This window comes from Apodemus sylvaticus, chromosome 9, assembly GCF_947179515.1.
Source record: "Apodemus sylvaticus chromosome 9, mApoSyl1.1, whole genome shotgun sequence".
Lineage (NCBI taxonomy): Eukaryota > Metazoa > Chordata > Mammalia > Rodentia > Muridae > Apodemus > Apodemus sylvaticus.
Window position 1 is genome coordinate 49208083 of NC_067480.1, and position 23535 is coordinate 49231617.

The following is a 23535-nucleotide window of genomic DNA, read 5'->3' on the forward strand; positions in this document are numbered from 1 at the left end:
TTTGTAGAACTCTAGCCATGTCAAAGTTCTTCTCTTTTTAAGACATGGATTAGAAATGACGTTGTTTTGCAGATCAGGAAGTGGATTTAGAATATTTGCATACACAATGCTCATTTACAAGGTTCTTGAAAAAAAATCCCTGAGTGCACAATCCTGCTTCATGCTCATATTTCATAGTACCATCTGCATCTTAAAGGTGAACTTGAAGCTCAGAGCATCTGCTCTACCAGGGATGCTCTCTTGTCCGGTTCAGAGGCAGCCTTTATAAATGGGCTTCATAAGGTGATGCTTTCCAGAGAGCAGTTGCTCAGGAGGCCTGGGTCCTAGGTGTGAGATACAGATGGTCAGGCCCTGAGAGATGGGGAAGAGATGGAAGTGACCTCTGATAGTGAAGGGATACATCGTAGAGGAGCACAATTTAGTCCGCTTTCAAGAGGAATGTCAGATTTAAAAGGCCAAGTACATTTTACCCCTTAAGGTAGCAAGGGACTAGAATTCACACAAGCTCTCTTGCTCCTGTGCGGACTCCAGTTTTTGTTGACAATGAAGATGCAGTAGGTTTGCAGGACTATCATTATTATTATTATTATTATTATTATTATTATTATTATTCATTACTCATTTAGTGTGTTCTACAAAGAACATGTGACGGCATGCTCAGGGGCTGTTGGCATTGCAATAACAGGGATGCTTGCCTGAAGCTGACGTTCTAGCAGAGGAAAGGGGCCATAGCTCCCACCAACACTGTGTCATCTCATTTCAAAGCAGCCAAGTGCTGTGGACAAGGGAACAATGGGCCGCACCTTGTGTTCATTTAGAGACTAGGCTTCCCTTTGTGGTGCAGGCTGGCTTTGATCTCTGCATTCCCCCTGCCTCCACCTCTCACAAGCTAAGATAACAGTGTGTGCCACCTTGTCACCCCTTACCCGACCTTTTTACAGAGGCTAAAGAACGGGTATACTCTGAGCCAGAGGCTGAATGGAGAATTATGAGAAGGGGCAAGAATGCTCCAGGCATGGAGCAAAGCAAGGGCGGACAGAGGCCCCGAGGCAGAGTGCATGCAGGAGGCAGAGGGGCAGGGTGGTGGTTCCCGGAAGGGGAACTTGGTAGAGGAGAAAGATGAGAAAAGTAGCCAGGAGTCAGGTCATACTCACTGTCTGAGAGTGAAAGAGAACCATTATACACTTGGATTTCGTTTTAACCATTTTTTTAAGATTTTATTTATTTTACATATATGATATATATGATATATATGATGAGTACTCTGTAACTGTCTTCAGACACACCAGTAAAGGGCATCAGATCTCATTAGGGATGGTTGTGAGCCACCATGTGGTTGCTGGGATTTGAACTCAGGACCTTCGGAAGAGCAGTCAGTGCTCTTAACCGCTGAGCCATTTCTCCAGCCCCATTTTAACCATTTTTAAGGCAAGAATGTTTTTGGTAGCCTGGTGTTGTGTAATGCCACCTTTCACAAAAAAAAAAAAAAAAAAAAAAAATTGTGTGTGTGTGTGTGTGTGTGTGTACGTGCATGTGGAGTTGAGTATTCCCTATCTTCATCAGTTACTCTCGACCTCATTTGTTTCGAGAGAGCCTCCCCCTGAACCTAGAGCTCACTGATCTTGCTAGGCTGCCTGACCGGTGACTTTCAGGTATCCTGACTCCACCCACCCAGCTTTTGACATTATAGCTGTGTGCCACAATGCTTGGATTTTCACGTGGGTCCTGGAATTCAAGACTCAGGTCTTCATGCTATTACGGAAAGTACTTTACCTACTGAGCTATCTTCCCAATCCTCAGAATAAGGTTTTGAAATTTGTAAAACAAAATCCAGACGCTTAAAACAAAATCCACCACGGAATGTCAAGGAAGCCAGTTGTATGGATTTATAATACATCAAGGTCCCCTGAAAGAGACACATGCTGTGATTTGAATTGTGACTGCTGTAAGAAGAATAAACTGTAAGGGCCCAGAGTGGAAGCAGCCAGTGGCTTGGATACCTTCCTTTTACCTCCCAGGACCCTGGCCTCAGATGCTGGGCGGTGCAACTCTGTCTTTTCAAGTGTAAGAGGAAAAAAAGTATAACTTCTATTTATATTTAATTTACAATCTTTTGTAATGTAAGAAGAATAATATATGGCTTTATTTATATTTAATTTGCCCTCATTCTTTTTAATTGTTCTGTTGAATATAGGCTTTACAATATCCGAGCATAGTAGCACTTTAGTACATTTATATAATTCATGAATAAATCTACATATGTTTGGGGTACGTGGTCTGAAAGCGTTTGCGGTGGTGGTGTTTGATCGATCACATCTGCAGATCGCAGTTTAGGGAGAGTGGCCCTGTGAGAAGCAGGGAGAAGGCTGTGCGGATTTAGAGCATACTCCGTTTCAGATCCATTTCGTGGAAGTGCGGGAATTCTTGCTGTAATTCAACCTCAATAAATGTCAGTTGTGTTTTTCAGGCACCCTTACCTCTCCTTAGGAGCCCTCATCGCGCTGTAAATCACCTCTGAGGTGGCATGTCTCCCCCTGGGAAACAAGTTTCTTGAGGTGATTGCCAAGCAGGCAAAGTGGCTCTTGATATTCCCCGTGAAATCTGGTGGGGTCTGAAGAGTGCTCTCCTTCCTGCCCGGCAGGCTGGACACAGTGACACAGTGCTGGGCGTGGAAGCGGCCTCTGTGATGGGAACACCTATGTCCACCACGTGATCCGCTGGGGACTCCGGACCTCATGCTTTATGTGTCCCTAATCTGCCTGTCTCAAATGCCCTTCTCCTGGACATGCCTGTCGTGTGCTTCATTTTTATATCCCGGAGCAGTGTCTGCTATAGACAAGAAGACAGGGTGGAGGAGACGGGCAGGTGGGGCAAGGACTAGCAGCTTAACCTGCTCCATTTACAGCTGAGCAGCCCCAGCCCCCATCTCTCTCTTCCATTTGTTCCTCCCTCCTTTCTCCTCTCTCCATCCTCTTCCCTTTCCCCCTCCTTCATCACATGCCTCTCCCTCTTTCCCCTCCACTCTCAACCTTTCTCCCTCTTCTCCTTCCCTCTCTCCTCCTCTGTCTCCCCTCCCCCAACCCCTCCACCTACTTTCTTCTCTCTCATTGAATTTTATTTTCTGTTCCAAATAAGAGAATCCCTTTATAAAGAAAGAAGATTAAACCTTTTATTGAGTGAGCAAATTTCCCTGCAGGCAGACTCTTGGGATAGGAACTTGAGCCTTGTTGGTCTCAGTGTGTCCACACCTCAGGTCTGGTGGGGAGCTGGGGCCTGTGGAGAAGTAGCCTGCGCTGTGATGGAAATGCTAACAAGACTCTTCCGAACCCATCTCACAAGTACACACCGACTTAAGCATCTGGGCACAGAGTGGCAGTACTGCAGCCTAAGCACCCTGCCCCTGATGGGGAGGCATAGTCCCATATGTCTTTTCTGCTCTGCTGACCTCTGACCTCTATGTGGTTTCCACACAGATCCTTTGTTTCGATAAATTCTCTCATTCTCTCATGATTATTTAAATTTCCTCATTAATGAGTATTTGCAAAAATGGTAACTTGAAGGTAAACTGATTAGACATTAGGGAAAAAACAAAAACAAATCAGCCTAGTGAGTCACCCTAATATAATTTTTGTGCCTAAGATGTCAGTCACAAAGGGGCCTGCCTTCTGCTCTGCTCCACAGTGCCTGAGCACAACAGACAGTGCTGGGAGAGTGGACCCTGAGCCACGTCAGGCCTCTTGCTCGCTCCACCCTGTGACAAAAGAGTCACAGCCACCAGGACTCAGAACACTTTTCTGCATAGGACACCTGCTGTGTGCCAGGGACAAGTCAGGCAGCTGCATACTTTAGGAAAAATGACTAAAACTTCAGTGTTATCTGTTTAAGAAACAAAACGTTTTTTTTTTTTTTATTTTTAAAAAACCACACACACTTTGAAATGAGGAACTCAGGTGCTAAGTGCCACCCGCTTCTGTCCTTTCTGGACCCTTCACAACATGACCACTATGCTGGGCCAGCCAATTCCAGGGTAAGGTCAATCCGGAGCAAAGGATATTGGCGTATTACTGTGGGGTTTCATAGTGTTCCCTCAGTTCTTGGTTGTGATTTGACCATGTTTGGTCCCTGGTACTAGGAAACTCCAGTCTTCAGATGGCGGTGGTGGTGGTGCTGGTGGTGGTGGTGGTGGTGGTGGTGGTGGAGATGGTGACGGTGTTGTTGTTGTTGTTTGAATGTGTTTGGGACTGGAAGGCATTTTGAATTTCTGGCCATTTAGGGGCCTTGTTCATATTTCCATATTTACTTTTGTATCAGACCTCTGTGTGAAAGAACAAAGCCGTCTGAGGGATTTGTGGCATCAAGTACTATGCCCACTAAGCTTTCAGACAGGCACTGGGTGTCTTGCTTTTCCTATGGGGTCCCTCTCATTCTGAACACTCCTGAAGAACACTCTGGTCTTTTCTCTACCCACATACTGAAGAGCTATTAAAACTTGACCTGTCTCCCTGTTTCTCAGTCTTTAAGCTGACTACATCGACTCCAGCCTTGGCTGTCCGGAGCCATGAGCTAGCCCTCAGTGTTTTTTACTTGACACCTGATTAGACCTCCCCCGCCCCAGCAGCTCATGCAAACACAGGAATGGGGCAGTGGGTGGAGGTTGAGGTTCATTGCCCATTCAGTAGGTACCTGCTATATGCACCATAGCTTATTTCAAAATCACAGGTGTACTAAGTTCACTCCCATTGGACAGATAAAAGCACAGAATAATTAATTCAAGCAAAGTCACTCCCAAGTTGAGGGGACATCTTATCTTTCCTTCATCTGTACATCCTTTCAAATACATCAAGGAGCTAGCATTAAGGTGAACCCAATACTGCTTGGTGTTCTACACACACACACACACACACACACACACACACACACACACATACACACACACACACACACACGGTTTCTAAAAATGAATATTTCCTTCCAGGCTGTCAGTGCTCTATGTATTCTTGGTTCCCTTTGAAAGAAATTCATGTCTCACTCCTCTTCTGTACTGGGTCATGTAGAGCAGTGGGCTCACTGGGGCACCAGTTTAGTGAAATAATCATTTCAAGCATGTTAGATTTGATTCTAGGTGATACAAATGGAGAATTGAGAATGCTTTGTAGTCAAGTTTAAAGGGAAGAAAATGTGGGAATCAAAAGTATGCCAACTATAGTGCCTGGGGACTGTCTTCTTGAAGGTTGTGTGGTGGAGATGTAGCTGTGGAAAATGGATAAAGATGGGTACATACGTAGTACTTTGGATGTTTAGTCTCTTTAGCCTGAAATTGTGTGTGTGTGTGTGTGTGTGGGTGTGTGTGTGTGTGGGTGTGAAAGAGAGATAGAGAGAGAGAGAAGAGGGATGGAGGGATGTATGTATATACATACATATATATGTGTTCATGTAGCTGTGTCTGTGTGCATGCAGGTTCATGTGCAAATATGTGTTCACGAATGTGAGGGCCAGAGGTCGCCATCAGGTGTCTTCCTCAACTGCTCTCCTCTTTGAGACAGGATCTCTCACGGAACCTAGCAGCTTGGCTAGGCAAACTGGCTGGCTGGCTGGCTGGCTGGCTCGTGAGCTCCAGGAGCCTTCTTGTCTCAGCTCTTGTGGCAGGATTGTAGATGTGCACAGCTGTAGCTCTTCTACAGGTGCTGGAGATGCATGTTCATGTGCCAATGCTTGCACTGTACTGAGCCACTCCCCAGACTGCAAATTATATACTTTATAATATTTACTGACTATGAGTCTCCCAGGTTTTAGCTACTGTTTCTAATTAATATGCAATTTATTGCCACATTGTTAATCTTTCCAAACATTTTAGGGGCGCACACTATTGTTATTCCTGAGAAAACAGGAGCAAAGAAAGCTTTGTCGACTTACCCAAGGTTACACAGTCACCCAAGATTAACCTGCCTTGCCTGTAGGACCCCAGGAAGGTTGGCTTTCGGATGCTAAGCCATTTTGCTCATCTGCCTTTTGGAGGCAGGGGCTCCACTTCATGATTTCACAGGTCTTTAAACATTATCATTCTACTTAATTATAGTCAACTCACTATATAGTTGGAAGGATAAATATTTGTCCTGTTTGGTGACAGATGTGATGGGTTTAAAAAAAAAAAAAAGTCCTGCACTTTTTCATATGTATCCTCCATCTGTATTTATTCTGTGGAAAGGTCACTTGAGCGCCAGTGCTCAGATTTCATATTTCTCAGCAGCTTCCCTGTGGCTAAAACTTGCTCTACAAATTGACTTCTAAAATGTTTTGCAACGATGCATATTACTATCCAGTATGAACACTCTGGAAGGGCCACTGAGTCATGGGAACCTCTGGGCAGTTTCCCCGTGAATGCTGGGAGACAGGAAGTGATTTTGTCTTTCTCCCTCTGGGTTATGGTCCTGTTGTCTGTGTACCCAGTCACATTTGCTGCAAGGAACATGGGTTCCAGGAGGCCGAGGCGTTTGTCTTAGCACTTAGGTCCCTGGCTATAGCTTGTGGTAGAAGAGGAGGGGTCAGGGAGGAACAAAAAAGACTGGAATGGTAAGTTACTGGAGGTTCTTGAGAAAAATAGAATTAGAAGCATTTGTGGTTCAGATGAAAATAGCAATTTCCTTTCTGCTTGGACCGTGGGGCTTGGAGTGCTCCGGGGAATAGAAAATAAATAAAAATTGATCCCTCACCAGTTGAAGGAAGTGCCCTGACTCTGGAAACTGAAATGATGGCCGTAGATTTGAAGGTTAAAAAAAAAGGAAAGACACTAAAGAAACGCCCAGCACCAAGAGGCAGGCTGGCTTTCTTTCTTTCTTTCTTTCTTTCTTTCTTTCTTTCTTTCTTTCTTTCTTTCTTTCTTTCTTTCTTTCTTTCTTTCTTTCTTTCCTTCCTTCCTTCCTTCCTTCCTTCCTTCCTTCCTTCCTTCCTTCCTTCCTTTCTTTCTTTCTTTCTTTCTTTCTTTCTTTCTTCTTTCTAAATAATGCTCTATGATAGAGAATGTAGTCCTCCAAAAGTGATCTGAGAGGCTGTCTGCTGAGACTAACCCCGGGCAGCAGAACCCAGTGGACATGAGATCCTTCCTTGCTGACCATGGTCCTTCTGTGTCTTCTGCAGGTGAGAAGCCTTACAAGTGCTCATGGGAAGGATGCGAGTGGCGTTTTGCACGGAGTGATGAGCTCACAAGGCACTACAGAAAACACACGGGTGCAAAGCCCTTTAAGTGTAACCACTGCGACAGGTAAGGTGACTCAGAAGCTACTGGACTAAGGAGGGAATAATGCAGTAGGTTGGGGTCTGTGTGTATGATCTGGGTCTAGTAGGAAGCAGGCCAGTCTCGCCCCCAGCTCCATGGGTCTGACAATACCTTTCAGTTCTTTACTGCTTGAAAGGGTGAGAAGATGCACTCTCTTATGTAATAAAATTTCAGGTTCTCCATTTGGTTACATAGCATTTACTCAGTGCTGGCTTCGAACCAGTGCTAGTAACTAGGTACAAGTAAGACATGGTTCCTCACGTGGGTAGATGATCAGGCAGAGAATTAACAGCACATTATAAAAGGTGATAAAAGTTGCCTCCTCTGGCCTTTTCAATATCATCGATGCCACCTTTGTTCATCCTTCATATGAAAAGAAAAAAAATTTGGTTAATGGGAGAAAGGCCGATTTTGAAGGCTTTTTTCTAAGGCAGTATTGAAAACGGGCCTATTCTTTGGACATCTGGATTAGTCCTTCCTCGCTGAAGACATGCTCAAGGGTCTAAAGATGGCAATACTCTGCAAACTCATCCTGTAATTCGATTTCAAACCTTCAGTATTTGATAGTCAAAGGATCACGTAGCAACAGATAGTACTCAAGTAATAGTATCTGACAGCCCTGGCATTATCAGCCGATAAACCCCAAAATGGAGACTCTGCAGGCCAAGGTGAAGGCAGGATTAGGTTTAGACATAATCAAATAATGGGCTTGCATCTGAGCATGTTATCCTCCTAATCCTATTTCTGTGTTTAAAAGGAAGCTTAAGAAAATTAACCATCTTTTTAATGCAATACTAAAGGTCTCGGTTATGATGAGAAAAATGCTTCTAATACAATAAAGCCCCTGAAAGCCTCAGGTCCCCTCACTTGGACAGCAGCTTGCAGGGTGGCAGGAGGGGGCAAGCAGGATGCTCTCAGAGGCCTGGCTGTCCTTGGAAGGAAATGAGATCTTCCTCACTTCCTGCCTCTCCCAGTCCCAGAGCAGCACACCTGCACCTCTCCCCAGCCAGGCCTTCCTCTGAGGGTTTGCTTGCTTAGAGAGGAGGGTGAGGGATCCAAATCTGTGTTCAGCCAAGTTGGACTGGTGTTCTTTTGGGATGCATATAAAAGACAATTCTGGTTTTCCACCCCCATTCTTCCTGAGGAGGCTATTTTTCTCTTATCTTCATCCTCTGAGAATTAAATAAAGAGCCCAAGGCTCCTGGAGTGAAGAGATAACCTCCCCCCAGGCCAGAGGAAGTGTGTCTCTCACAGCTATTGTCTTCTGCTGCCTGGAGAGCAGTGTCTGCTACCCAGGAACACAGCCCTGGTTCCACAGCCATCCCATTCCCTAGAAGGCCTCTGGAATGTGCAGAGGGCAGCAGCTTTTCTTCCTCGGTGTGCCCCAGTCAGTGTCTCTGTTTGGCAATCTCTTCAACTTCCATCTCTCATGTCCCCGGTTCAGTCATTCCCAGCCTTGGCTAATAAAGAAGCGTATAGGAGTTGACTCTGCCCACAGACCTGCGCAGAAGAGCTTTCCACTGTATCACCCTGGATGACGATGAGTTCTCTGTGAGTTATCGCAGTTGGAGGTATCTACGTAAGGCACCCATCTCTGACAGGTGTTGAGGCTCAGAGATTGTGGCATTGTGTGTTTTGGAGAGGACTGACTAAGAAATTGCCATTTCAATGCACTGAGGAATTCCTAATGTTGAGCCGACACACTAGCAGTCTCCCACTCATGTGGGTGATGTGGAAAAATATTCCAAGCCTGTTTGGTGTGAAGGAAATAGCAGCAATGGGTCATCTGGTTAGTCATTTGTTTTGCTTTCCTCACCACAACACACTGTGGTCTCTGGAGATGGAATCTGCTGTACTGGTAGTACAGATTCTGTGAAGTGATACCTAGGGAGATTTTGAGTCCACCAGAGTCCCATGCCCTGCGTCAGGAGTCCGTTTTCAACAACAGGAATGAGGGCTGGAACTCACTAGTGTCTTATGACAGGTGGTACCTCTCATTTTACTGCTTAGGGTGCTAAGAATAGACAGGTCTGGGAACTGTCGTGAGGCCCCAAAGGAGATGAAGGAAAGGCCTGGATTGATGGGAAGCAGCCAAGCCTTAGGTGACTTTGACCTTTGGAAATTGAGGATATCTGTACCTGGTAGCAGGAGCCTGTGCCCTGATGGCTTCTTGGTGTAAATGCAGGGGTTGGCCTCAGAGTGTGAGCAGTCAGCTTGCTCTCTGTCTCTGTCTCTGTCTCTGTCTCTGTCTCTGTCTCTGTCTCTCTCTGTCTCTCTCTGTCTCTCTGTCTCTCTCTCTCTCTCTCTCACACACACACACACACACTTCTCTCTTACTCTTCCTTTTCTTAAACATATACCGTGTATAATTTATGCTTTTATTTTATGTGTGCAAGTTTTAAAAACACATTAAGTAATTATATTTGTTTTCTTCGCTCATGCTGAAGATTGTTAAATGTCACGTACAAAACAAGTCTGTATTTATAGTTTTATCTAGGACAGTTGTATCTGACCACTGTAGGCTTACATTCCCAGATGGCTGTCATGGACTGAAGCTGAAAGCTGTCACGTATTGTGACGATGGCTTTTCTCCTATCCCCACCACTCCCTATTGCCTGTTCAAGATGAGAGCAAGTCATTTGTTACCAAGTATTCTATATTCTGTATTATTTCCTCTTACAGAGAGTTCTAATTCTACTTGGTACCTTACCAGAAATGTACAGACACAGTCTGGGGTGTTGCCTGTTTGTTAGACTCGGCTCCCTTGCATTGCACTTCCCCTGCCTGGCCTCTGAAGACACTGTGGCTTCAGGTTTAGGCTGGAGGGAAACCCAGTGAGGTGATTACAGCAGATCCTCACCATTGCATCCTCACTGCCAAACAGAACCTACTGTGACTCCCCAAGTGATGCAGTGCCAGGGGGACAGATCGTTCACAGCCTAGAGAGCATGAGGCTACTGATGGCGGTGTAGTGGCCCCCACTTCTACTCCAGGCAACAGGCAGAAAAGCCTAAGTAGGCTGCTAGGATCCAGGTGGGGCTGCTACTAAGGTAGTCAGACAAGGTATAGTTGGATATTTGAGTGAGGGTGTTTTAGTATTTAAAGCAGTAAACCTTTAGGTGCTAAGACGTATTAGCTGGGCCTTAGCCTTAGTCCACTAGAGGATTGCAGTTGGTTTAATGACACATCTGGCTTCAAAGGGTCCTGACCATAAGCCAGAGAACACGACAGGTGTTGGCTAGTCCTCTGTAACATAGCAGTCACAATCACTAAAGACCTTGTCCTGTAAGGTCCGTAGGCTTTTGAGTCATTATAAATACTTCCTGGGGGTATGCTACCCTGGAAATGATTGGATTCTGCACTTCTAGATACCCAGTTTATCTACTACTCTTTACTGTTTCTATGCCGAGCTCATTAAATATAAATTGATAAATATAAATTAATCCCAACTAAGTGCCTAACCTGGTATATTGAATTTGAGTGGAAATCTTAATGGTGGAGAATCTATTCTAAGTCTAAATATCAAACATTTCCTGGAATTTGAGCAAATGAAGATGCATGTCTGGGTCAGTTGGCAGGCAGTTTGTATATGGTACCATGCTAAAGGGCTTGGCTGTTTTCCTGAAAAATATTGCAGGATAAGGGCAGATAGTGGGGCATATATGGCTAGATGTCCTGTCGTAGTAGAGCAGAGGAAAAGCTGAACATATGTGACTGGGTGAATAATGTTCATCAGGGACATGTTCCCAGGACCTAAAAAATAAAGTAAAGAGGCTTAGCTCTCTGCCAGGGCCTCTCCTTATCACAGCAGTTCAAATCCCCATGTACCCCGGGAGAAAGACAGGATTCCAAGTACCTGATCTCTTGATTTCTCTGGGATCCTAACCGTACACTGACCACTGAGTCTCTAGATTGCTGCCATAGCAACCAGTGACAACAGGTGCCTCATGCTTATTACATTACAAAATCATTCTCTCTATAATAATCTATATAATCTATAGCTTCCAATTCAACCTAAGTCCCTATCCCTAGGCTATGGTCAAGGTGTTGGTAGCCTGCCTTCAGTTCTAGAGGTTTTCAGGTCTGGAGTCTATTTATTGCCTTTTTCTAGGGTCTAGAGGAGTGGTTCTCAACCTTCCTAATGCTGCAACCCTTTAATACCGTTCCTCGAGTTGTGGTGACTCCCAAGCGTGAAATTATTTCCATCCTACTTTATAACTGCAATTTTGGTAGAATTCTGAGTCCTAATGTAAACACCTGTGTTTACTGATGGCCACAGATGACCCTGAGACAGGGTTGCAGCCCACAGTTTGAGAACTGACTGACGTGCTAGAGGCTGCACACACGCACTGCTGGAGACTCCAGCCCTCCATCAAGGCCGCTCGGGCTCTTTCACCCCCCCTCTGGCAGTTTTAAGGATTCTGCTTTGATGATGGAGGATTGGAGTTTCCAGAAATGGTGTGGGCAGCCTCTAGATGCTAGAAAAGGCAAAAAAAGGCAGGGGTGGGGGAGGGATGGAGGGAAGGGAAGAGAACAAGACAGTGGGCCCCGTGACAGTACAGAATTGTTCAAGTTCAAAGCTGAATTCCCCCCACAGACTGTTTGGCTATATCCCTGTTTTACAATACATCAAATCTGTTTCAGTTATTACGTAGGGACAGTTCAGACAACTTGTTCACTCCAAATTAAGAGCCTAAAACAAGCTGCTGGGGCTGGTACTGTTATTTGGGGGATCATTAGAGCAGATTGTTCTGCTGTAATTTTTCAGTTCCATAAGTTTTCTATTGTCTCTTTGTCTTTTTTTCTCATCATCTCTTGGAGTCCTGTTGTACACATGTACACATGTACCTATTTAAGGAATGGGCATGAACAGAGGGTGTGGAGAGTATGGGGTCAGGGAACAGGGTGGATTTGTGATTTGTTTGTTTAAGAATGAGCAAACACAGGGAAGTCTTGCTTTGGACAGGAAACTCTGCAAACCTGAATGGGTAGCTTGCTAATGTCCTAGCAAGGATTTTGAGTGGTGGAGATATCTCAGGCTACAGGGATGCCCAGGAATGTTGTCATAGGCAAGGCAAGGGCTAGCTTAAAGGAAGAGAGCACACAGCCAGACCTGTGCATGACCGTCACTTTACATGCATTACAACTGGTACTTCGGCCAGAAACTGGTATTGCATACTGTTAGAACATGGAAATACCCACACTGTTATTGGAAAGATGCAGAAACCTGCCTTAGACCAATGTCAGTGTAAAAGGTTACTTATTAGCTAAGATTATTAGCTTGGATAACTATTAGAAATGGAATTCAGTTTGTCTTTAAGGTTGGCTAAACCCAAGTTCCCAGATACCATCCGGATTCTTTTCTCTGCCCCCTCCTTCTCCAGCAGGTTTTTCCACAGCGGCAACATGGACACACTAGCAGCTCTAAGCTCATCTCCTAGCAATTTAGCATTCCCAATGGAAGGAGTATGTCTGTCTTCCAGTAATTTCAGTAGCTATAGAACCACCTTTTCTTTGGCCTTCTGTGGGTCATGTGACTGTTGCTTAGCAATCACTGCTGCCATGGCTTTCATTTTAGAAGGAAGGTCAGGTTTATACTACTGAGAACATAAAAGGGTTTCTACCCAAGAGACTATCATGTGTCTACTATCAGAGTGGAGAGTAAGGAAGATGACTATGACATCTGTCAAGGAAGGTGCTTGGTTGTGAAACTTAAGCCCCAAGTGTTAAGTCCAAGAGTCTCAGGCCCAGTCATTACTCCATGACTCTCCACCTCTGAAGCCTCAACTCAGCTCTTTAAAACGTACTGAATCAGACAGAGAGACAGATGCACACACACACACAGCCTGACTGACTCACCATGGAGATGTCACTGGGGTAGTGTTGGGGATATCCCAGGCCAGCGCCTGTATACTATAACACACTCAGTCTGAGAACAGCACTCTCCATTCTCTGCCTTGGCTTGAATGTGTTATGCCTGTGCAGACCTGGAATCACAAGCAATACCCTCCTAGGCTTTCATTGTAAAGCTTGAGACTGCAAACTGGATGTTAAAACATCAGCGTTCCACTGGCCGATGACAAAGCCCAGTTGCTCGTTATTGTTTATACAGTGCGTGAACAGGCTGTGTGTTTACAGAGCACTTCCACATTTTGTTCCTTCTTAGATAATTATAGTTATAATCATAACAGGCACCATGCATTGACATCTTACTCTGTGTCACGTGGTATTCGAATACTTATCTTGCTTAATCCTCAAAACGAACTTAGGAGCCTTGAGCAAGCGTCCCCATCAGTCCCATAACTACTTGAAGAGCTAGGGTGTGAATTAAAGCAGTCTCACCCAAGTTGACCCCTCCAACACTCTTCCTCCTTTATGCATAATTCACGGGTGGGTGCTGTCTCTCTTTAAAACAGAGAAGTAGCCGGACCTTGGACCTCTCTAACACGCTTGCTGTTTGTCGTTCTAGGTGTTTCTCCAGGTCTGACCATCTTGCTCTCCACATGAAGAGACATATCTAAACAAAACAAAACAAAATTTAAAACAAACAAACAAACAAAAGTAAACAACAAGAACAAAACACCACGAAGCCAGAGTTGCTATGGCAGCAGCCAACTTCCGAAGGAAAAGCCGCGAGGCAGAGGGCTGGACTTCAGGCGGGGAGCACGGCCTCGCAGAAGAAAGTTCTCACTTACAAACCTCTGTGTACATACGTGTACACGCACACGTACACACACCCCTCACACACAGACCCACACACATATCCACTGTCATGCACTCAACTATATTTAAAGTATATACGTCTATTTCTTATGCCTTGCCCTAGCCAGATGGTAGAAGACGAGGAAGAAGGAAGCCAGGTGAACTTGGCGAGCGCTGGCTGCTGACTTCAGCACTACTGGATTACTTCCCTCTGTTGCCAATGGAAAAACAAAGCAAATGGATGTCTCCACGGTGGCCGGCAGTCCGAGAGGCTTACATAACTTTCTTCTCAGTGCAACGTGATAAGAGAATCCAACATCTTATGGTTGCATATGTGTAGCACTAATGTTTCTTTTTAAATAGTTGGGGGAGATTGACCTAGAAAACCAAATTGCAGTTTGGTAGCCAAACTTAACTCCTGGTTTATTTGTCCTTTGTGTGTGAAAGTCCTACTATTCCGTACGTCAGACTTCCTCACAGAACTGTCGGTTGTTTTTGGTTCTTCTTAGGACCATTGAGATCTTTTGAATTGCTACCAACGGCCTTAGCGGCGGCAGACTATGGATTTACACCTTACACCTTTCTGGCCTGCATCTCTCTAGACTTTACTCTCGAGGGAGGAGTTTTCTTTTCTTACTTTTTTTGACTCTCGCACATCATATGCACTAGGGATTCTGGAAACTTCTAGCATGACTGCAAAGTGGCCAAGAGAATAAAGTCCTTGATGATAAATCACAGTATACCCCTTGGGCCTCACCTTCTTACCAGTGCTAGATTTTTTCTTTTTAAATCTCTCTGATTTTTGCTAATGAAAACTTGAAAAAAAAAAAAAGCTTATTTGGAAGCTTAAATGTTTTATCTTTTCTCCATGGACTAAACCTCTCCAGGACTCTCTCGGCACCTGGATGTCTAGCTCTCGAAGCAGCCAATCAAATGGGACATCAGAGTTCTCTCTTCCTCCCTCCTTAAGGTGTGATGACCTCAGCTCACAGTGAGCAGCTACTCTGCTGTCATTGCTACCCTATAACAGTTACAGCATAGATCTCGCTGGTCTCAAAGGGCAGCTGCATATTTAATCTAACTCTGGGTTATGACCTGACAAAAAGCCAAAAATATCACTCTTTCCAGGAGTGGGGGAGTCTGCGGATGCCTCCCAAGTCTAGAGGCTTCACAAAACATCATCCCATCCCTTCCCTCACTCACCCACTGAGATCATGGTACCCACTTGTTAAATACATACTTCAGAATGCCATTGTGGGAATGAAGGTTGTCCATTAAGGAAAGGGTGGAGGTGTCTCTCTTACGATGTCTCTAGGGGCCTGGGAGGGGCTTTCTTTGGGGGAAACTGGTTCTTTTTGGCTAGGCCTACCATGGCTTGTGATCTAGAGCATCCAGGATCAACAGAGGCCTCATGCTTACCCTGAAAGCTGACTCCAAGGGATTTATAATGCTCTCTTGCATATCTCATACACACATCCAATGTTGGTTTCTATCTTCCCGAATTCTTAGCTAGCTGGCACTGGCCTAAACTCCAAAGACTGCCTTTAGGACCATTAACTGGCCTATGCAAGCAAGCGGGGTGGGTATTAAGGCAGATTGTATATTTTGTATATTCTGGGACCATCCCTTCAAGACACGTCTAACAAACAAAAATGGCATTTGGTCTGGTCCGTACATGGTTGCTGCGCCTTCATATCGGCTGCCCCCTCCTGCCCTCCTCTGACTGTTTTATCCACTGACTGTTAAAATGCTGCCCATACATATTTGGGATGCAAAACTGAAGTCTTTTAAAGAAAATCATAATAATACTAATAATAATATAAGCACCACAAACACATATGACAGCAACCTTCAAGATCCTTGGCACGTGGGCTCTCAGCTTCCTCCAACTTTGGTTTTACTGAAATGTTGAATCTACTTGTCTGAGGGTAAAGTGACCGCTTTGTCATAAATGCTATAGCTTCCAGTTGGACAGTTGGTGCATTTCGAGGTCTAGCCTTTAGAAATTTCATTTTTGTTTTACTTTTGTTTTTTTTTTCCAATTTAGACCAAAAAGAAAAAAGAAAAGAAACCATTGTACACACACACACACACACAGACACACATACCATTTGCCAGAAGCAATTATGTATATGTTAGTTGGAGGGTATTAAAGAAAAAAAGAAATCTGATTTATTCCAAAGATTTAAAAGTGGACATGACTTAGAAACTGCTCTGGAGCACTGCTTGCTGACAATCTCATTCTCAACTACAATTGAGTGCATTCTGCAGCCAGTCCATCAGGGCATACCATGGCATTCTATTGGAATGTGTGCTGCATCCTTTTTTGGATGAAGGATGTGTGAGGGACCTTGAACCTCAACTGTATTTGAACTGTAGCGCCTCCAGTCAGTGCACTAGATGAAACGTTAGACTGCCCAGATTCTGTTGGTTGGTTTCTTTTTCTCCCCATCTGTAGCAGTCAGTGTCCAGCATGAATGCACGCACACGCCAGGGATTGCATACACGCCATGGCTGCCACGATTTACAGATGTTCTCTCCCAGGCTGGAGCTGCTCTTGCTCTCAAATTGTCATTACTAAGGTTTATAGTACTTAATTTAATTTTTTTTTTGTACTGACCAATGCAAGGCTCTATAAAAAAAAAAAAAAAAGAAAGAAAAAGAAAAAAAGAAAAAAAAAGAAATGCAAAAGAGTAATCGTTGCTGTTCGTCCCTCTCTACATCTGTGGTTTTATTTGAATGTGGCAGAACAAAGGCCCCTTGGTCCTCTTTGGTGTCTGAAACGTTTGGTAATTTCTCTTTTGTATCAGTGAGGTCTTTGTGATCTGCTCCCGACCTCTCTCGGAGCAGGGCGCACTGAGATACCATGATGGTGCTTGCTTGCTTCAGAGTCCTTTGTTGACTGTGGGAATCGGCCTGAGAATTTGGTGGGTGCTAAGCGCATGGCTTTGAATCTGTTCTTCACTAGCCCCCATGAACACCTGTGGAGGATAACCAGTCCTCAGTGTGGGGTGGGCAGCCCTTGGACATTTTAGAAACAGGTTTGTGATATGTCCTCCACCCATTCTTCCTCACCTGCAGAGGTGGTGGCTTGAAGCCTCTGGAAGGAGCAGGTTTTTCAAGAAATAACCTCAACATGTACTTTGCTCCCAAGAGGACTGGGTATCTAGAGTGATATCATGGATAATTGAAACATGAAATCCCTTTCACAATTTAAGACATTACCTCCTAGCATTCCAAGGGGATCCCAGATGTGAAAGGGCAAGCCTGGCATAATGTGGCATGGGCTGTCCTCTTGAGTGTCCTCTCCAGGGTCCAGAGTTGGCTATGTAGAAGACATGGTTCTAAGCCACTGGCGATTTTCTTTACTTCGAGTTAACGCCTCTTTCTTCTCCACGTGACCTTCAGGGATGTGGAGACCCGACATTGTAATGCTGCTCCTTGTCCTGGTCTCCCGCTCCTTCACTGTCGGCTCACTGGCCCAGTTCATGCCTGCGCGGGGGTGGGGTGGGGTAGGGGATGTTTGGATTCCATGATAAAGCTGCATTTTTGTAAAAATATTGGAACCCCCCCCATGACGGCCATTTCCCTGTCCGTCCCAGTTTCCTTCCCAAAGCCCTTAAACCACTCCCCCTCTCTCTCCCTGCGTCACCTCCCCATGCGCACCCCTACCCTTTTCCATCTTTGATCGCCTGATGATAACAGGGTAAAAAGAGAGCCAACCTCATGTCTGATGAGCAGAATTCTGGATTCCTAGGATTTTTTTTTAATTTATTTTTTATTTTTAAGTCTTCTTTGAAATTAGAGAAGAGTTTATTTAGGGACTTGAATTTGGGATATGTTTCCAAATGATCTGTGTTATCTAAGGGAAAATCAATGAGGGGTGGGGGTGGGGGTGGGGGGCTTAGCTAACTCAAACATTCAGGACCGTCCTGCCTGCAGCCCCTACTCCTGCGTCCCATGGGAAAGCCCAAAGAAATGGCTTGCCAGTGCAAGCCTTGGTGTGATTATTTTTCATGGTTCTGAGTGATTTTCTCTGTGGGAATCACTTCATGATGTAAAAGTGGGGACTGCTTATATCTCCTGTTCTGTGTGTGTTACTTCAGAAGGAAAGAGGAAAGGAGCACGAACAAACCATCTGACTCCAGAAATCTGTCTGCTTTTTCTCCCTTTAAAAACAAGAGACCTCACATCTGGCTAAAATCTTGCACATAGAATATTGCCCAAGTAGAAATTCAGTTAAGTAGGACTTGGGTGAAATAAATTCATGAAAACTTTCCCTCAATATTTTTTTTTTTTAGAAGTGACAGAAGTTGGGGCAGGAGGATACCTGGTTCTGAGTGTCTGGGTTGCATTTCGGGAAACATGGTGATGCTTAATTTGGAACCGCAGGGCCCAGCCTGAGGGTCCACTGCTGCCTTCCTGATGGCCTGTTTTTCTCTTTGAGGATCTTTGGAAGCACTTGAGATGGACAACAGAAATATGTCAAAGGAAGCAAAATCTGCTCCTATGAAATATGTCTCATGACTGATGCCTGAGCTTCAGGGTTTCTTGTTTTGAACACTTAAAGTCTCCTCTCTTGGTTCCTCTAACAGATCCCAGAAAGGGGATGGCTAAGCTGCAATTAACTTTCTTATGAGCATCTTTCCAATCTAGTACTGTATTCTTCAGGAGTTCTGCATTTTCACGTAAATCCTCGGGAAACAGGTATCCACAACGGGAGTGAGAGCAAAGCCGTCACTCAGCAAATATCCCAAACGAGACACTCGTTTTCAAACAGGGCTCCCTCTCTGTGGTCATGAGGGAAGGTTGATGTGTTCTTGGTTGGGGACCATTTATATGATTTTTTTTCAACTGTGAGCTTTGGAATCATAATTGCTTTGACCCCAGCTTCTGTCTACTGCCATACAAAGGACCCCATGTCAGAATAATGAGGGTGGTGTGTGTGTACACCCCTGCGTGGGTGTGCACATGTACTACTGTACCTTCGCAGAAGGAAAACAGGCTACTGAGGTATAAGAGGGGTAGCCACCAGTGCCTAATCTCTTTTGGGGGGATGGATGCTTATAATGCCAGTATATAAAAACCACACCACTGGGAGTTAGTTCCACATACAGGGGAGGGGCAGTGGGTGGGGATAGGGGGCACTTCAAAACTAGCCCTTGGGACCAGAGGCAGAATAATTTCTGTAAACCAAGGTCCTAAAGATTTGGGGGCTCATTGGCCATTTTTTTTTCTTTTTTCTTCCCAGCATGCATTTCCTAACCCAAGCTCAGACATTTTGATTTCTTCCATTTTCACTTCTGCTTCATTCCAGGGAGGAAAAATCCACCTGTTAGGGCCACGATCACCTTGCTAACACAGAGGCAAACTAAATGTTTAATGTTTTTGGAGCCTCCCCTCCTTCCCTCTGACCAGCACCCCCTCCCAATCTTCTCCCCCCCCCTTTCTGCTTCCAACACACGACTTCCCAGCCACCATGACCTTTCTTTCTACTCTCTATACTCTTCACAGTTGCTTGAAGAAATTTAATTTTGCACTATACATTTTCGTTTTGCCGGACCTGTCTAACAAGCGTGTTTGGAAAGACCTGCCCCCAGCCCCGCCCCTCCCCTGCCCCCACCTCCCTGTCACATTCTCTCAGGCCTTCTCTGGTATTTATAATATATCACAGAAGTACCCAGTCTTATAGCCCTCGGTTATGCCTTTTTTTGACATTTTATTTTTTTTAAGCTTTTTATATATATAATATAAATATATTACTTTGTCAAGTTTTTTTGCTGTACAAAAGTCTTAAGATTTAAAACTATTATTTGTATTATATGATGGTGGTATGTTAATGTTACAAAATTATTAATGAAGAAAAAATTTATTTTTGTTACTGGTCTGTTTCATAATTCTTTTTTAAATTGGTATATTGTAAGATATCTATGCAAAAATGTTATGTGACGCATTTTTATTTAAGAATGTAATATGTGTAATAAACAGTAGAATGTGTTTGGCCTTGGAATGGTTCACTGTATTTCCCCTCCGCTCATTTTACTAGGAGGAAAAATCCTCAGACACAAATGACTCCTTATGTTCTTCAAACAAATTTTCTGTCTCGGAAAGCAGAGGCAACAATGTCATTTTACTCTGGCAGTGTGTACCTGAGTACGTGCATGTGCGAGTTTATGTGCACACACCTGAGTGTGCCTGTGTTCTTCATGGTTTCTGTGAATTAAAGGAGAACTAGCAAATGCTTAGAGGTTATGAAAAGCAATATTTTAGAATGATGTCGATTATGGAATGGTATTTGTTTAGGGAGCTGGGTGAGGCTTATTGAAAGCAGGTTATTTGATGAGGGAAAGGGGGCAGTTTGCTCTGTGTTGGTATTAACCAGGAGTGTGTTTAGAAAGGATCATTTGGAGCGGTTTGCAGAGAAGGCATGGTGGGAGAAGGGTTGAGGGAATCCCTGGGGTAAGGATGAGGGAGTGTGTGCAAGCAGCAGTGGGTAAGAAAGGGCAGGAAGTGCGCGGGCAGGCGGGGCAGGAAAACCCAGGTGGCTCCACAGAGAAAGTACAGGCACGGATACAAGCACCCCAAGAAGCGAAAGAGAGGAGAGATTTGAGAGAATTCTCAGAAGGAAGAGCCTGCTACTAACATGGATTCAGCGCTGGGCTTTTAGAAGGTGCATCGAAGGTAGGAAGGAACGCAGAGGACTCAGCGTCCCTCACCTGCCGGGCGCCAGGGGTCAGCAGTATTAACTGGAAGCAACAATAAACACTGTCCCAGGGCACACAAAGCTCCTGGGGGTTTCTCCTCATGCTCCAGGGTTTCTAACATGGATATAATGGCTGAAACCCTCTGTTCCTAGTCACATAAACCTGAAGAAAAAAGTGTCCACATTAGAAACCATGCTGCAGGGACTGAACCTGCTGTAGAACAGGCGGTGTTCCCCGGGGCAGTGAGGTGAGGAGGGGCCGGGAGCTGCCAGGGGAGAGATGGCTGATACTGTCTCTCCACTTCAAAGCCCAGTGAGGGAAGCAGTAGGTGCTTGGAGCCAGAGAAATGCTTTTCAAAGTTAAATTCTCAGATACCACCTCTGAGCTGGTGAGGGGCCTAGATGTAGGGTGTAAGGCAGCGCCTTGACCCAGTGAGAAAAGACCCAGCAGGAGAGCTGTGGGATTCCTTAGACCCCAGCTTTTCACTGGCTTCAGGAGATGAGCAATTTATTTCCCCAAATCAAAGTCACCCTCTGGAAGCTTCTCTAATCAAGAAGGGGAAAGATAGCTTTGCAGCATTACCTGGGACAAGGCTTGCTCTTCTACTCCTTGGTTTGGGATAAGGTGCCATAGTGGACATTTTAAATGGCTCAAAGCCCAGCCTGTGCTGTGCTGGGATGCTGACAAGAGAGGGTAAGTCTAATCTATGTGCCGGAAGGAAACGAGATAGTTAGGTAAGGGAATGATCTAGAAGAGTGAAGCATCCTTCTCTGTAGTCACAAATTTTGCTTAGAATAGGTTGAAATATACATTACCTACTTCACAATCTTTTGAACATCCTTCTTTAAAAGAAAAAAGCATCTTTAATTGTGTGTGGGCATGAGTGAGTTCCAGTGTGAACACAAGTGCACACACACACACACACACACACACACACACACACCATGACTTTCAGGAGTCAGTTTCACCTTGTGGGGCTCAGAGATCGAACTCAAGATGGTCAGGCTTGCTGGCAACCACCTCTAATTGTTGACAAATCTTGCTGGCCCTTGAGCATCCACTTATGCAGTATCAATTTGAGGAAAACTCTAGTCCCTGGGCGTTGCTTGCCTGGCCCTAGAAGATTATGCTTTATGTGGAATAGTTTTATGGGGTTTTTGTTTGTTTGTTTGTTTGTTTGTTTGTGATCTTTGTCCTCTTTGGATATAGCAAAGTTTTTGTTTGCCATTTTTCCAGCAGATCAGGAAAATGAGACTGGGAATGCTTAATTAAAAAATAAGTAAAAATAAGACCTGCAGCTGGAATCCAATAGCAGTCTGAGAGGATGGCCTGGCTCTCCTTGGATGGGAAGAACCCAGGGGTGCTGCAGCTGTAATATGAGGCTGTGTATCCAGTTGAGAACGGTGGACTAAGACTGTCTCAGAAAAAGCAGAGTTCAATGGAACTGATAAATAATTTAGTACTTTTAGCTCATCTTCCACTTACAGATTTAGAAGAGATGGTTACAATTTTTAACTAAAATAGGATTTTGAGGCTACCTAAAAGTGATGAGTCTCCAGTTGACCTATGATGTGCCGACTTCACAATTTCGGCTTCCAACTCTCAATGTTTGATCTGAAATTTTAAAAACTGTCAGCATTAACTGGTTTGAATTTCATTACCTTTAAAAAGTACATCTGACTTTGCCACAGCTATACATACAACCAAGGCATTATTTTAAAAATGATAAAATGACCAAGACAATCTACAAGAGGATGAAAGGCCAATAGTTCTATTTCAGAGAAAGTTTTCATTTCCCAAAGGTAGGTCCAGCTTTCTATCAAAAGGGTATAGATTGAATAGAAACTATCCACCAACATAGCCATTTGCTATTTTCTCTTAAGTAGAGAAAATGGACACCCTCAAAGTCAAATATTAAGAGGTGTCATTTATAGAGAGAATCTTAAGTGTTGAATTCATAGGAGCAGAAGGCCATAGCAGGCTCACTGGAGCTAGTCGAGGAGATGGTGGCCAAAGGAGACAAAATTTCATTTGGAAGGAGTGAGTTCACACACTGACTATAGTCAATTAAAATGTATTCCTTTTTTAAAGATTTGATTTTAGTATTTTCTGTTTGTGGGGGGCATGCATGTGTGTGCATGTGTGAGTACAGGCTGCATGAAGTCCAGAAGAGAGCAATGGAGTCTCTGGAGCTGAAGCAGGTGGTTGTGAACGGCCTTCTGTAAGTTCTAGGAATGTAACTCAAGCCCTCGCCAAGAACATCAGTCATCTTCGTGGCAAAGCCATCGCTCCAGTCCCAAATAATTATATTCTTGAAAATCTCAAACAGAATAGATTTTAAGTATTCTCATCACAATAAATAAATAAATGGGTAAGTATGTGAAATAATATGCTAATTAGATTGATTTGAGCACCCCACTATTCAAGTAAAGAAACTGGGGCTTAAGGAGGGTCCGTGATCTTTATTGGTGCCACATTACACTCGTGATGGAGGTGGTCACCAGTTTCTTACTTCCTAACCTAATACATTTATGTTGTGTGTCCCTCCTTTAGGGAAACCAAGAGCTACCTCAAAGTTTCAAATCACACCAAGCAGCACTGATTCCATCTCCTTGATTCCTCCCCACTTATCACAGACAGTAACCCTCAGGGTACCTAGAGTACAAAGTGTCTTGGAGATGTCTACCAATACCACTGTACCGCTTGAGCCAGTGGAGTTTAGAGAATTCCACCTTGCCCGGCTTCATACAGAATGTTCTTTGCACAATGAAATCAGCCCAGGAGTATTGACAGTAAGCCCCGTTCTACTGGTCTTGGCTGTGGTTCTTCAGCTAGAGTTGTTTGAGTGTGACCTTC

The 23535-nt window shown here is 44.4% G+C and overlaps 1 protein-coding gene across 5 annotated transcripts in view; it reads left to right on the top strand.

The window, feature by feature from the left end:
• The window catches only part of Klf7 (KLF transcription factor 7), a 90608-nt gene extending 72330 nt beyond the window's left edge, over positions 1-18278 (top strand). For 4 of the 5 annotated variants that reach the window (XM_052192416.1, XM_052192413.1, XM_052192417.1 and 1 more), the window contains 2 exons: positions 7135-7258; positions 13743-18278. In XM_052192416.1, the coding sequence (XP_052048376.1) occupies positions 7135-7258; positions 13743-13794 (176 nt within the window). In that variant the 3' untranslated portion in view covers positions 13795-18278. The remainder of the gene's footprint in view (positions 1-7134; positions 7259-13742) is intronic. The other variant, XM_052192418.1, reaches the window with a different exon arrangement.
• The last annotated feature ends 5257 nt before the right edge of the window (positions 18279-23535 follow it).